The 15,382-nt window shown below is 39.2% G+C and overlaps 1 protein-coding gene across 1 annotated transcript in view; it reads left to right on the top strand.

Annotated features, from left to right (window-relative positions):
* The window catches only part of FLT1 (fms related receptor tyrosine kinase 1), a 178,879-nt gene that overhangs the window by 101,825 nt on the left and 61,672 nt on the right, over positions 1–15,382 (top strand). The window contains exon 14 of the mRNA XM_081130787.1: positions 584–730. Within this exon, the coding sequence (XP_080986913.1) occupies positions 584–730 (147 nt within the window). The remainder of the gene's footprint in view (positions 1–583; positions 731–15,382) is intronic.

The following is a 15,382-nucleotide window of genomic DNA, read 5'->3' on the forward strand; positions in this document are numbered from 1 at the left end:
TGGGAAGGGAACGGAGGAAGGAAATAATCAATAAAGCTTTCAAAGTTCAAGAAATTCTCCTGTTTGGTCTGCTGCCTTGCAACTCAGGTTACTAAAGCTGAGTAACACACACCTGCCATCACGAATGCAGCAATACAAGCACATACAAAATTATAGTAGCTCATCACCACCATGCTATACATTTATGTAAAAAGTCATTACAAACCTATCTCCAAATCATGTTTTTCCTTTCTAGTTCCCAAAATATTATGCAAAATCCTTAGGTTTTAGAAAGGCTTCTCTCAAACAATAAAATAAAATAAAATAAAAAACAGTTGGCCAGGCAAAAAACCTTGATATTAAAATCTAAAAATAAAGAATTTAGTTCTTGATTTTACTCTGTGTTCCAATGAATTTCAATGTAGTGTATCAACTTAATAAAGAGGGAGCAGTAGGTTAATCACGGAAGAGAAATTTAGGGAACAAAATATGAATGAAACCTTATAGTCAAGTTTTGCTGTTTATATATTTCAAATGTAAGATGCATATATAATAAAAAAATAAGACTGATGAGTAATAACAATTCTCTTTCTTTATTCACTAGATCAGGAAGCACCATACCTCCTGCGAAACCTCAGTGATCACACAGTGGCTGTCAGCAGCTCCACTACTCTAGACTGTCACGCTAACGGCATCCCTGAGCCTCAGATCACCTGGTTTAAAAACAACCGCAAAATACAACAAGAACCTGGTAAGAGAAGTTTTCCTTGTGTTTACCCTCCCTCGTTGTCCCCTTCTTCCGTTAACATTGCTGCACCGCCAGCCAGGACATCTAGAACCACCTGCTGATAGAGCTGGGAGAAACTGGGCTCCGGTTCATACTTACATCAACTTCAAAGGACTATCTGAGCCTATGGTCCTATGCAGACCATATTTCTAACCCTATGGAATCGCTTTAAACAGTACATTCAGAAAGAAATGCTAAGAGCTACTCAAAAAAAGTTTCAATTCACCTTAACAACAGGGAAATCTTGTCTGGATTAATTCCTTGGCTTGAGGGATAGCAGAGCTTTGAACGCTTGGCATACGTGAAGTTCAGAGTAGATTTATAATCTTTTAAATTCACCTATGCCAACTTTAATGATTTGGTAAAAAGAAGAATATTTAAAATTATATTTTATAATACTGGTAAATAAAATATAAACTAACGGTCATGTGTTCATTTTCCTTCAACAAAAAATATATTTTAAAACTACACTTAACTCAATAACTATAAACACTATCTATTGCTTGCTTTATAATTCTGTGGTTAAGTAAGTTTTATGTAAACTTATTTATAATTTAGATTAATAAGAACATTTATATTAAAAATAAAATTGCCATTTATTTGCAATATCCCAACAACCTAAATCAAAGAACTGGCAATATGAAGTGGTCCTTAAATGTGAGTCTTCTACTCAAAGTCCCCCATCTGAATTTAATGCACAGAAAGATTTGTGGTATAATGGCCTCTCCTTCACCCTGCTCCTAATTAGTCACCAGGCCGAACGGGTTAAGCCGACTAAATACTAAATACTTCTCAAATCCAGCCTTTCCTCTGCTTTCCTATTGTTATTCTCTTGGTTCAGGTGCCCATTACCTATCGCCTGAACATCTTGCAGTGTCCTAACTGGTCTCCCCAGCTCTCTTTTCTCTCTTTGTATCTATTTTCCACACAGCTGTATAAAATGCAACTGGGAACATGTCACTTCCCCATTTCAAGTGTTCCATTGGCTCTTTATCACAGGACCAAGTTCAAGCATCTGACAGAGAAGGCCCTCAACAACTGGCCCTGCCCACTCCTACAACTCTATACTCACCTTAAACTTTATATTCTAGCAACTGCCAAACTCTTGGAGACCACTGCGAACTCCCGGGGACCACTGCCCACTGTGCATGCATGTTACGCTGCTTCAGCTCCCTATGCTTTTTCCGTTTCTGTGGTCCCTACCTTCCCTGCCTTCCCACCACCTAATACCCACCCATCCCTAAGACTCAGGTCAGGTATTCAGCCTCCAGAAAGCCTTACTCATCTCCTTCAAAAGGAGGCAAGTCCTCCATGAGTCATTATTTATGAATGTTTCTATTTTTCCTTCTTGAGTTGTTTAATAATCATCAGTGCATATGTCTATCTCCGCATGTTTTATTGCCCTCTTACTATATCATACCGTCTTTTCTGTGTATGCTCTCTTACTATCTGTGTATCATCATATCATTCCCTCACCCTGAGGGCAAACAAGATAGCTTCGTCTTATTTGTATTTTATTTGTCTTTTTATCCTCAAAGACTGGCATAGTGCTTGGTAATCAATAAATGTCTCGAATGAATGAATGAATGAATGAATGAATGAATGAATGAATGAATGAATAGTTTTCAGAAAACCTTAGCAAGTTCACTTGATAGCCCAAATGCCTAAACTTGGTGGGGGAAGAGGGGACTATATCATAGAATTTTTAAAGTGAAAGGGACCTTTGGAATATCTTTAGCCCCATTTGTAAAATAGAAAATTTAGGCCCAAACAAGTAAAGTCACTTCTCCAAGATGACACACTATTGAGATGTGTAGCTTCATAAAAAACTAATCTCTTGAGGTATTCTACTAAAATTAAAAGATGAATAAATAAATAGCTTGCAAAACCATACCTATAACGTCCTCCCCTTAGAGATTCAGTGTTCACACCAATATGTTAAACACCCAAAGACGTCCTCTACTAAAGAAATCAAGTATACTATGGTTTCAAGTTCTGTGTTCCCCCAACTTTCTGTCACAAAATACTCTTTATGAAATGTTAATGTAAGATGTTGGGTGATTCTTTGAAAGAAGTAAATTTGACTTAAGTTCAGTTTTCATACTTTGGATGTAGGTTAAAGAATTATTAGAGTTGAACCAATTTTGAAAACTCAAGAGCATTCTGGGGCTAGAAGATGAACAAGGCAAGAGAATGTTCCAAGGCAATTACTACAAATGGAAAAAAGTTATGAGGTGCCAGGGAGGGTTCGAGTCCTAGCATTCCCCTCATGGGTCAGAGGATTCAGGCAACTCACTTAACCCTTCCTCTCTGAGCCTTGATGTCCTTATTGATAAAATGGGGATAATACTGACCGCCCAGGTACGCGGTAAGGCTTAAGTAAGTTAACATGACTAAGCTGGCACGTGGCCATGACTTAGTAAATGCTCCCTCTGACCTACTTCATTCATATAGAAATTGGCCAGTGAGTTGTCAAATGTCAGACAACTCTAAATCCAATAAAGGTACCTTCCTCCCAGCTCTCTTTGATCTTTTGAGGTCCAAAAGAAAAATATCTAAAGAGTCTTATAGAAATTCTTACATAAAACCTTTCATAGATATTACTGTAATATGCTACTATTAAGATTTATTGAGTTTAACTATACTAAGTTGTCAATTTTATCTCTCTTCCCTTTTTCTTTACTCTTTGAAACTACTACAGCCTTTTGGAAAGGAATTTCTTACTTTTCTGGAGATAATCTCTTACAGGCATATAATATTTATAAAGTTTTATATGCAAGATTCCTATCTGAGGCAGCGAATTCAGCAGCCAATGCAATATGCTCTGTGACTATGATCCTTATGTTCATGCATGTAGATATCTTCAAAAATACCAATTCTTTTATGCTTATTTCTTTTTACAAGTCTCTGAGCAAAGATTACAGGTAACCAAAGCTGAAATGGAAAAACATCAAGCTCACAGCCTGGAAGACTAAAAGCTAGTCCTTATTATACTAAGTCTTTGAAAAGCTAGACTGAGTTTAAAAGCCTTGAGAATAAACTACATTCTTTAGAGACTTGAGAAGCATCTTTTATATGAAGCCTGGCAACTCAGGAAGAATTTATATACTGATAGTATTTTAGTGGCCTGGGATCTCTGATAGAATCCTGCCTATTATCACTGTAATTTGTTAAATAACAACTTACTCTGTTCCAAAGAAAATATGAGAGAGGAAGGAGGGTACACGAGAGCTCACGCTCTAGACGAGTGGCCACTAAATGCCTGCTGAAAGAACTTAGGGAACTAGGACTTTTTTCCTCCGTTCTCATTTCCTTTCAGGAAAACCTTTCAGTGGGGCACAGCCGTTCTACAGAAGAAATGCAATTTTAAGAAAGTGTTATAAAAGCTGAGTAGTAAAGTCTTGGGTCAAAGGGGCATCAAGCAGGAACAAAAGGGACCCTCAGCATAAAGGCCCAGGAAAGCATACACACAGGGGACGTGAGGTGACTCCACCAGGGCAACCCAGATAGAAGAAAACAGGCACACTGGGGGCCATGCTGCCCGGCACCCCGCAGAGAGGGCGCTCTACTGCCAGCCTGGCAGCTCCAGCAAAAGTTCAGGCTTTCTGGGTCTCCACTGCAGCGCCCCACGCTACTAATTCCAACTTACTCCGGCTGGCACACAGTCTCTCCTCCCCATCAGCCTCACCACAAGGCTGCCCTCACTAGGGATCTAGGTTTAGTTTCAATTCCTGTCACTGAGCATGTCACTCAGTTGTTCTCTTGTTTTATGTGTGCTTATTTCTAAAACCTTTGTAGGTAGCTATGTCTTAATACATCTTCTTTATTAAATAAATAATAAAGACTGATTGAGCATTCACCAGATACTAAGGCACTGTGTTAGGAGTTTTACAAATACCTCGTTTACTTTTCACAAGTATCATCTGAGGTAGGTAATATTATTAGATGCATTTCCCAGTCTATTTTAACAGAATGAGCACTTGTTGGGTACTTGGTACTGTTCTGAGCACTTTATTAATAGTAATTTGTTTGCTCCTCAAAACAGTTCCATGAAGTTTGTTAAATTGTTATGCCTATTTACAGACCAAATGATGGGGAAGTGGAGACAGGACTGGCTCCAAATCATAGTTAGTGGGTGGGTGACCATGGCTTAAGCCAGAAGTGGGACTGTGGGGCTGTGCTCTGCACACTGAAGCTGTGCAGCTCAGCAGTGGCTCACATCACTCACAAAAGGACAGATAGGTACTAGTTTTAAATGACCTTGTGGGCATAAACAAGCATGTATTTAAAACAATGAATATCTTCTCATTTCCAACCCTTAAAAATTAAGCTTCCTAAAGACTACAGTTTATTTTTTTATCTTATTAAAAAATTTTAAAGCATAATAAAAAATTTTAGAGCATTTTTTAAAGAGTGGACATGCCATATATAAGGTTAAAAATCATTTTGAACCCAAATCTAGTTACTTTTCCATTTTAAAAGGTCCAGAATGCATTCCATATCAGCCCAACACTCTTTTACTCACTTAACAAATATTAATAAGACACAACTTTGTGTCTGGTGCTGTGCTAGACTTGAAGAATACAGCAGTGAACAAGAAAACTGAATCTGCCTTGGCCGGTGTTGCTCAGTGGTTAGAGCATTGGCTGAGCAACAAAGGGTCTCGGGTTCAATTCCCAGTCAAGGGCACGTACCTGGGTTGCAGGTTCAGTCCCAGGCCCTGGTCGAGGCATATGGAGGAGGAACCAATCAATGTGTCTCTCTCACATCAATGTTTCTCTCTATTACTTCTTGAAAATATGCAAGAAGTAATAAAGGTAGGAGAACCTCCAAATTAGAGCTGAGTAAAAAAGCAACTGGTAACTATTAAGAGGGACTGATAGGGTACAAAGAGTTGAAAGAAGAAGGTAATTTGAGACATATTTACTTTGAAGGGACAGGTAAAAAGCGAATGGACCAACTAACATGAGTATAATATAAAGAGCTGGGCATAAAAGAAAAACATGATGTGAAAGGACTGATTCCAAAAAAGCACCATGCAAGAGCTCTAATTGGAGACAAATCTCATGTGACAATGGCTGCTTTGAGTATGGTTTGATTCTTAGGGGTATGGAGACAGCAAAGATCTTTTAAGAAACATTCATTTCTGTTGGGCTGAAAATGTAAAAGGTTTGCACCCAAACTTGGAACAATGGGATGAGGTCACCTTGGAAAATGTATGACTCCCCCAAGTGTCTTTATTACTTCTCCAGCCACCTGCCCAAGGGACTGGCAGTTCTTTCAAAATGATCAAGTCACCTTTCTACCTCACACTTCACAGAATCTCCTAAATATGTTCAAAGGGCATATTGTATGAGCAAGGGGTACTGTTGGCAACTTCCTTCAGAGATGGCACTGTGAACAGTCGAGATATGTTTGCAAAGCAGATGTGGCAAAAGGCCTATCTATCCTGGTTTTACACTGACACAGAAAGAATTATCTCACAAACAGCTGTGCAGAGAAAGCTGGAGTTTCTGAAGAAGTCATTAAAGTACTGAATAAAGTAACGAACTCACCTCTGAAAGTATTTAAGAGACCAGAAGGCAATGCTGGCCTGCGACGTTTTCAGTCAAGCCTGCCTGAACCCAAAAAAATCATCAAACTACTACTTAACCTAAATTTCTGTGACAGCAAAGCATTTTCAGAATACTTTAAGATTAAAGCAGTAAGACTGGGACAACAAAGAGTTTAGAAAGAATAAGTTCTGTCTTAAACAGACTGAGGCTGGAAGAGAAGAGAATTGCTCTAACCCATTGATTAATAATATTCATTAATGGAGTAGTGACCTAGGGACCTGGTCAGATCAAGGTGACCTACTGTCCTAGTACCCACGGGGACAGAATTATATCTGAAGTTGAAAGTGGTTTGCATAGATCTAGGAAAGATCTTAAGGAAAAGGAAAGGGAAGAGATGAATGTGGATGTTAATGCCTAGGGATGACAAACTGTTCCCCTCAGGCTATTAGGATTAGCAGCATCACTTGATTTCTTAGTAAGAATAAAATGCAGAAATGTCAATTTTCCTTTGTAAAACTTGAGTAGTAATTGCCTTTTCTTTCTCATGAAATCCACCCTTATGATGCATAGTGATTTAAGAAATATTGCAGAAGAGAAATGTGTACAAGATGCCCAAGCTCACGTAGGGCAGTGCATGGGAAGGTGACCTGGCTGCTCCATCACCCCCACTGAGCCAGTCAATCTCTTGATGTGATCGGCTGAGCAGGTGTTCTCACCCTTTCTTTCCCTTCAATATGCGTCAGGTACCCAGACGAAGAAGGCCAAGCTTCTCTATAGACAGATATACCAGTAGCACTTCTCCCCTGCCAGAATCTTCAACCAAGTTCTCAAGGTTTAGTTGGACCTCTGACAACAACATAAGCACAAGGGACATTCTGAAGGTGTTGCGGAACCAAGGCTTGGTTCTTTCCTGAGGATAAGCTTCCATTCAGAAGGTGAGGAGAAAGGAGTAGAATTAGGGAGAGGAGTGGTAGGGTAATAGCAGGGAAGACATTCAGTTGGTTGGCACTGCCAGAGTTCAGAGCTATGAGCCCGGCCCCAGACAAAAAGGAACCCTGACTTGAACCGCAGCCCTAACACGGTGAAAAAGGGAGACTATGACTTGATTCATTGCCGGAAATGCTGCAATGACTAGTTGGTGTCTGCCCAGTTCCAGGAGACTAACAGGTATAGCTGTAGGGCTCGTTCTGTGGTTTACACCCAGGAAAGTAAAGTAACCCACCAGTAAAGTCCCATTTTGTTTTGGAAATTGGTAGGTTATTTATAGAGAATCAACCTTGACTCCCCCTCCAAATATACCTCTTTATTGTCAGGTTCCAGCATATTTAGTTCTTGCACATACATACACAGCGTCATATCAAATCCTAATGCTTTGCCCCCCAAACTATAGTGGACGCATTTTCCAGCATAGCAACCTCAGCCCCATTCAGCCCAGAAAAGCCTCACAGCAAGACCCAACCGAGGGGCCACACATGAGGTGGCACAAACCCGTTCGTATCAACAGCAGGGCCCACTGCTAGTTGTTTCAGTGCTCATGGGCCTTTTTTAAAGTCCTTGAATTTTCAAATGAAAAATTTAGAATATAAGAAATGGGCATCATTTTGGGAAAAGCCTCTCCCTTTTTTTATTGTGGCAAAATACACATAACATAAATTTTATCATTCTAACCACTTTAAAGGGTACAACTCAGTAACATTAAGTATATTCACAAAGTTGTGCAACCATCACCACCATCTAGTTTCAGAACTTTTTGATCGTCTCAAACAGAAACAAGCGTCTCCCTTTTGACTGTGAATTAGCCTCCTCTTTTGATTCTTTCTGTGACATACAACAGTTCTATAGTTCTCTTACAACATAAGGAATTGTAGTTTGGCATGGCCAAGGTCAGCAGCTTGTTTTGTCTGAATAGCAGTCGATGCTTGAGGGATCAGTAGCAGAGGAAAATAAATAGGGAATGAAAAAAAACAAAAAGGGGAGAAATAAAGAAAAGGGGGGATATGATGGGAGACCAGGGAGAGTAGACTCTCAGCAGTCATCCCAGAGATGTCAGGGGCTGTACCCCATCCAAAGTCACTAACCCCCAAACTGGAGCCACTGTTTGGGCTCTTAGAGTGGGTGGGGTCTCAATGCCCAGGCCACACTGAAACATGGGTCACTAAAGAATGCAAACTTGTACACTACCTTAGATAAGTCTTTTTTCTCTCTCAGCAAAATAATTAGATGAGGTTTCTCTATTTCACATGTCTACATTTTGCATGGAAACCCCTCCTCTACCCAAGTACAAACTTGAAACAGTTTAACCAGAACCAAAAGTGCCACACAGTAATGCAGCTGGGTCACCACTATCCTGATTCAATCAAGGAAAATATGCACACAAATATGTTCTCAGATAACCTAAGCAATGAACTCAGCCCATCACTCGCATGACTCCGAATCCCTGCTAAAAAGTCAAATCAAGAAAGTTTGTTTCTGCTCCACCCCACAACCAAGTGATAAATTTGATTTTCACATAATCTCCTGCTACTAGGGAGTCTTAAAGAATAAGTCTGTATGTTAGCTTATGTAGCCATTTCATTTAACTTGGTCATAATTAAGCTGAACATTACTGAAAAATAAAACAGAAAACATACTATATGTCAGGCCACACACACACACACACACACACACACATACACACTTTATAGGTAGCCAGTTGACGGAATGGGTTTTGATTTGTCCTTTTATTGCTTTAATCCAAAGTTGTAAATTGTTGTGAAGTATAAATCTATATTTCTTGCTTCAAGAATATTTCATCATTCTCTACATAGTCAATATCATAAAGTTTTGCAAATGTTTAAGTATTTGGATCTGCATAGCTTTTAAACTTCAGTGGCTCTTTGCTTTTGATAAAGATGCCTACAATTTCATTTGTAAAACTACTGCTATTTATTTTAATTAAATAGGTAATATATGAATACATTTTCATGGTAAAATATTTTATAGTACAGATAGAATAAATTATAAAAATTCCCCTTATGGAGAATTAAGACATATTAACTGTTTAAAGTGTACTTTGTCAATGATTTTTCCATTTTTTTACCTATATATATGCATATATACAAGTGAGGGGCATACATATATATATATATATACACACACACACACACACATATATATGGGGCAAGAGTGGGATAAAATGGTAAATGGGATTCGGTTACTCATTCATTCATTCAGCAGCTACTCATTGAGAGCCAGCTCTGTGCCAGGAATATACTAGGTGCTGGGAATAAGACAGAACCTTGAATTTACATTCTGATGGAAAATTACAGGTAATAAATTTTACAAACAAAACTATAAGCATATAGCATACAATGAGATGATAATAATTGCTATGATGAACAAAACAAGACAATGGATTGACATGAGTGCCCAGTGGTAAGGTTATATAGGAAAGACAGCATCTTTAAAATAAATTTGAGCTGAGATCGTGCTGTTTTGTTTTATGACTGGCTTTTATGACAATATATCTTGGAGGTCTTTCTATGTCAGTACATGTTATTCTGGCTCATTCACTTTAGCAACTATACACTATAATGTTATGTATTTTCATAACTTTAGCTATTCTTCTACTGATGGAAAAGCACTTCCTTAACTTTAACCTCTTACGCAATGCAATACTATTTCCCTGTCTTAGAAACACTACTTCGCTACAGAAAGGCCACTGTAGGTGAATGGCTATATCCTGCAGTAGAAATGCGTCCAATGTCATAGAAGGGCAGGGGTGAGAGCATGTGTGTACATGTGTGCATGCGTGGGTGTTTACAATGTATAGATACACACAGTTGATAACTAAGGTTTTATAGCTAATAATCATAGAGTTAGAGTTAGCACCACCTGACACATTTTAAAGACCATTTGAAGTGCCCAAGTCATCTTGAAATAATATTTCATTAGAACCACAGCAAAGTTCACAGTGAATAGGCACAAAAATGCTTTTCATTTTTAAATGATTAAAAGTACATGTGTTTTTGGCACAGTTTTAAGGTGCTCACTTCAACCATAACCCCTTCAAGTCAACCAATTTACAATTTCTTGAAAGTTTTTGGAAACTATTATATAACCTAATTTTCTAAGTTAAACTAGCAAAGAGCTAGACAGTATCCCAAATGAAAGCACCTCTGTTTATGGCTTTTCCCTTATTACATGGAGAGGAATATTATATCACTTTTTCACCACTGTCATCAATCTTGTTCTTATCTAAGAGCTCATCTTGTTTCTCTCTTTTCCATGACTAAAGAGCATTGCCCATCAGATTTCCATTAGACCATCTGTTTTAAACATCTCATAATTCTCTTCCAACTTAACACATTATCATAAGGCTGCTTTTCGCTATGTCTCATTACTCCACACTTCACCAACTGTTTTTTTTTTTTACACGTACAAAGGCTTTGCTATGAGGCTTGATCTTAGGGTAAAATTCTCCATAGAGAAGGAAGAAGCCACATGGTGACCACTTGAAAACACTGAAATCATTCATCTTTTTAGTGCCATTTAATGAGTCCATCATCCCTAATCCCCCAATGTTGTCAGCCTATGTAGTTTACTAAACTTGGATTTCTCTTCCCCAGACATAATTTCCCAAACCTTCAAAGTTTGACTGGATATATGAAATCTCCCTTGTAGGAAGTCAGTCAGACAATTTTCTTGGGTCACCTTTAGCCATCTTGAATCTATATTTTGGTTCTTTTGGCCCTTAGTTCAGATACAACTCTTAGCTAATCAATGCCTTTAAAAGCTACCAATCTAAAGGTATGATTATTTACTATGTACCTGGAACCACATACACCATCACCATCATAGTTTCTATTTACTGAAAATATATCATGTGCCAACTCTATCATAACAATAACAAACAAAATTTACTTTTTACTTCATTAAAACAACAAACATATTAATTACCTATCATGAACCAGACATTTTGTTATATTCTAGAGAAAATGAAAATGAGCAAAACTTAATCCTTACCTTTGAAAAACTTACACAGAATAAACAGGTACAAAGGCAATTCATAAATATGCAACATGAATGGTATGAATCCTACTGGATGTAAATTAGCACCTCCGGTTGAGATGTTCAGGGGAGGCTACACGAAGGAGACTTTATTTGAATTGGACTTTGATGAAGAGAGTTTTGATGATGACAAGTTGGCCACATTGGATGGACATAATGTTCTTTAAGTCAGAAGTACAGATAGATGCTCAACAGAGCAACAAAACAGGAGTCATTGGTCAGTCTAGTAGCCAATTTAGGAAAACAAGTCACATTTTTGTGTAAGAAGCAGGAAGCAGTCATTGGTCAGTCTAGTAGCCAATTTAGGAAAACAAGTCACATTTTTGTGTAAGAAGCAGGAAGCAAACAAATGGTGTGCCTTTACTTCATCAAGAGTGAATCCAAAAGCTCTACAGATTTATTTATTCAGTGGTAAATTGGATTAAAGTTCTATTCCATGCTCTTCCCTGGGCAAAATATGTAAATGGCAAGATTGCAAGTCCCTTGAAAATACTAAAAACTGAAGGAGTTGGACATATGTTTAAAATTTAGACTGTATCCCATTGATAAAACATATAGATAAACATCATCACACACTGTGCTCCAGAATCCCATCAACCAACACAAGAGGTAATGCAAGTCTTGACACTGCATCTCATCATCCGATTTCTTGGAGTACACTGCAAGTTCCTGCAAAAACTAACTCAGTGTGAAGTTTTATTTGACTCTTTAGGGCTAATGTTTTAGCAAAACTATGAAACTCCCTGAGTTTGCTTTCTAAGCTCTAGGAATTGGAGCTCTCTGAATTAATCTTAAGATGAAAAAATTAACTGACATACAATTTTACAGACTGAGGAGAGATAGTCATTCCGCAAGTCCTAAGGCAACGCTACATAGGGAGTCAGCATTATCTGTCACCTTAGCTTCATAAATTCACAAACATTGCAAAGCTCACTCATTTCCTAACCCCCTGAATTCCCTTTGCCATTTTTTGTTTATTTGGACATTTGCCTAGTTACTGAGCCTGATGTCTGTTGGCATAGCTCTATACACTGAGGACTCGGTTATGAATAAGGCAGAGTTACTGCTCTCCAAGAGTCCCAGTGAAGTGGGCAAGTAAGAAAGTCCGCAAGTTTACTACAAAATGGTAAGTGCCAGAGCAGAGGCATGCACAAGATGGTACGAAAGGAATAGAGAAGCAGTTCATGAGCATCAGACAGTGCTTTCCAGAGCAGCTCATCTTGAGCTAAATGTTAATGACAAGCAAATGCAAATCAAGTGGCCAGGTCAAGAAAGTAACAGGTACAAAGTTGCTGAGGCTTATCATGAAGAGTCAATAGATCAGTATGGCTTACAACAGGGATATATTTAGGGAATATAGCAGGGACAGAAAATGGAAAGCTAGGCAGGGTCTGATCATAGAGGTCTTGGCTTAATAAAAATATAGCAGCTTATCACCATGTATATCCTCTAAGTCAAAGTTGTGTCTAATCTATCTAGAAGAAAGGATCATGCCATACAAAATATCAAAATGTATTATCAAGTAATCACAACTTGTGTGGGATAGATAAAGAGGTCATTGTGAACCTAAAAACAGAACTATACACATATATGGAAACTTGGCATCTGACAGAACTGACACCACAACTCAGTGGGAAGAGAATAGATATTGAGTAAATTATGCTTGGATAATTGGCTATTTATATGTTAAAAATCATATTTCTATCTCAAACCATACTCCTCTTTTCCAAAAAATTCAAATGGATTAAAGACCTAAATGAGAAAAAACAGGATTCTAAATAGATCTTTTAAACAGATTTTTTTAATTTTTAGAAGAAAGTATATAAGGGGAATACTTTATATCGGAGTAGGAAAAAATTTTTTAAATGGGTAACAGAAAGCACAAAGGATAATGGAAAATATTGATACATATTACTACATTATAATTTTAATGGCTTTTGTATTTAAAATTCACCATAAACAAAGTTTAAAACTATGCATAGAATGGGGAAGACTTGTAATATATTTAACCAACAAACATCAGTATCCAAAACATATTTTAAAAAACTGAAATCACCGAGAAAAAGACAAATAGTCTAATAGAAAAATGGGCAAAAGACATGAACAGGCAATTCACAGGAAAAAAAGCCTGAATGGCCAACAAAAATGGGAAAAGATGGTCTACCTAACTAGTAATCAGAAAAACGTAAATTAAACCCACAGCAAGATGCCATTTCACACCTATCATTTTGCCATCAATTAAAACATCTGGAGTTCCAGTCAAAATGACAGAATAGATGGATACTGCACTTACTTCCTGCCATGACCACATCAAAATTACCACTAAAGTACAGAACAATCAAGCTGGATAACCATCTGAAGACTAACTGAACAGAAGTCCTATAACTAAGGATATAAAGGAGTGAAATCAAGGACAGAAAGAGGGGAGGAGATGCAAAATGAGCTCACCCCACACCCACATGTGGCAGTTGAGAATCCTGAGGGATGTCTCAGCTGCAGATGTTCCCCCTGAGGAGCAGGGGTCTCAGCCCCATGCCAAGCACCCCAGCTGAAACACCAGTTTGGGGAAGAAGAACCCTCCTAACACTTGGCTGTGAAAATCAGCAGGGATTCATTCTGTTTGACTGAGACAAAAGGCTGCTGGAAACCCAGGTGTCCTCTTAAAGGGCCAGCACACAAACTCTCACTGGCAGGTGCTCATCTTGGAACAGCGGCTCTAGGGGTGCCAGAGAGAGAATAACTGAGTTGTGTGGTTTTGAGGCAAGGGCTGGAGGGATAGCCACCACTGTCCCTGTGTTGAGCCCTCTCTCCACATGACCAAATCTGAATCTGCATTAGCCTCCTGAACTCCACTACCTCTACCCTGGTGACTCCCTGAGACCCTGCCCCACCACAAAAGTCTGCAGGCCCCAGGCAGTAGCAGTTGACCTTGGTGTAGCGACATTTTTGCTCAGTAGCCTCACGCCCAGCACTGATGCCAAATCTGAATCTAGTTACTAGTGAACATGACTTGCCTTACCCTGGAGACTCCCTGAGACCCCTGCCTTACCCAGTCCATGGCTCTTTCAGCAGCAGAGCCTTATGGGCAGCCAGCAGGCAATGGCAGACCTCAGGGTGCCTTGGGTCTTTTGGTGACCTGCCGCAGGTCCAGTACTGGTGTCAGCCAACCTCAGATCACAACATGGCCCTTCCCATACACATCCAAGCCCAGCACAGGCAGCTACTAACCACAGATCACTTTGTAGCTACTAACAGCCCCAGACCTGTCACAGGCAGCATCTGATGTAGATCCACCCCAGAGTTCCTCCCAAGAGACCCCAGAACCAACATACCCAGTTGCCAGCTTCAGACCAAAACAGAGAACCACCTAATTAGATCCACAAGCAGCATACCCAAAGGGAGGTCTCAGCAGGCACCAGCCTCTACTGGCAAATTCTGCTCTGTGGAGTAAGCTTATGACAGCAGCTCGTACACTATGGTTGTGGTAAATCCTCACAGACTGCCAGCCTGAGGGTGCCACCCACTGATGTGCCAAAAGAAATCAAGGCTCAACTACAACAGAAAGGCATGCACAACCTACACAAGGGACCCTACTGGAGCACCCGGCTCAGGTGCTCAAGGAGACTGTGCCAGTGGTTTCAAACAACACCTTGGCCACCCTACCAAGACTGGGAGAAATAGCATATCTACCTAATACATAGAAACAAACACACAGAGAGGCAGCTAATATGGGAGACAGAGAAACATGTCCCATATAAAAAGAACAGGTGAAATCTCTAGAAAAACAATTAAATGACATGGAGGCAAGTAATCTACCAGACACAGAGTTCAAAACACTGGTTAAAAGGATGCTCAAGGAACTTAGAAGAAAAATAGATAAACTCAGTGAGAACATCAGCAAAGAGCTAATAAGCATGAAAAAGGATATACAGCCCTGGCCGGTTGGTTCAGTGGTTAGAGGATTGGCCCTAGCAGCAAAGGGTCACAGGTTCGATTCCTGGTCAAGGGCACA

Source organism: Miniopterus schreibersii (genome assembly GCF_964146895.1).
Source record: "Miniopterus schreibersii genome assembly, chromosome: 2".
Taxonomy (NCBI): domain Eukaryota; kingdom Metazoa; phylum Chordata; class Mammalia; order Chiroptera; family Miniopteridae; genus Miniopterus; species Miniopterus schreibersii.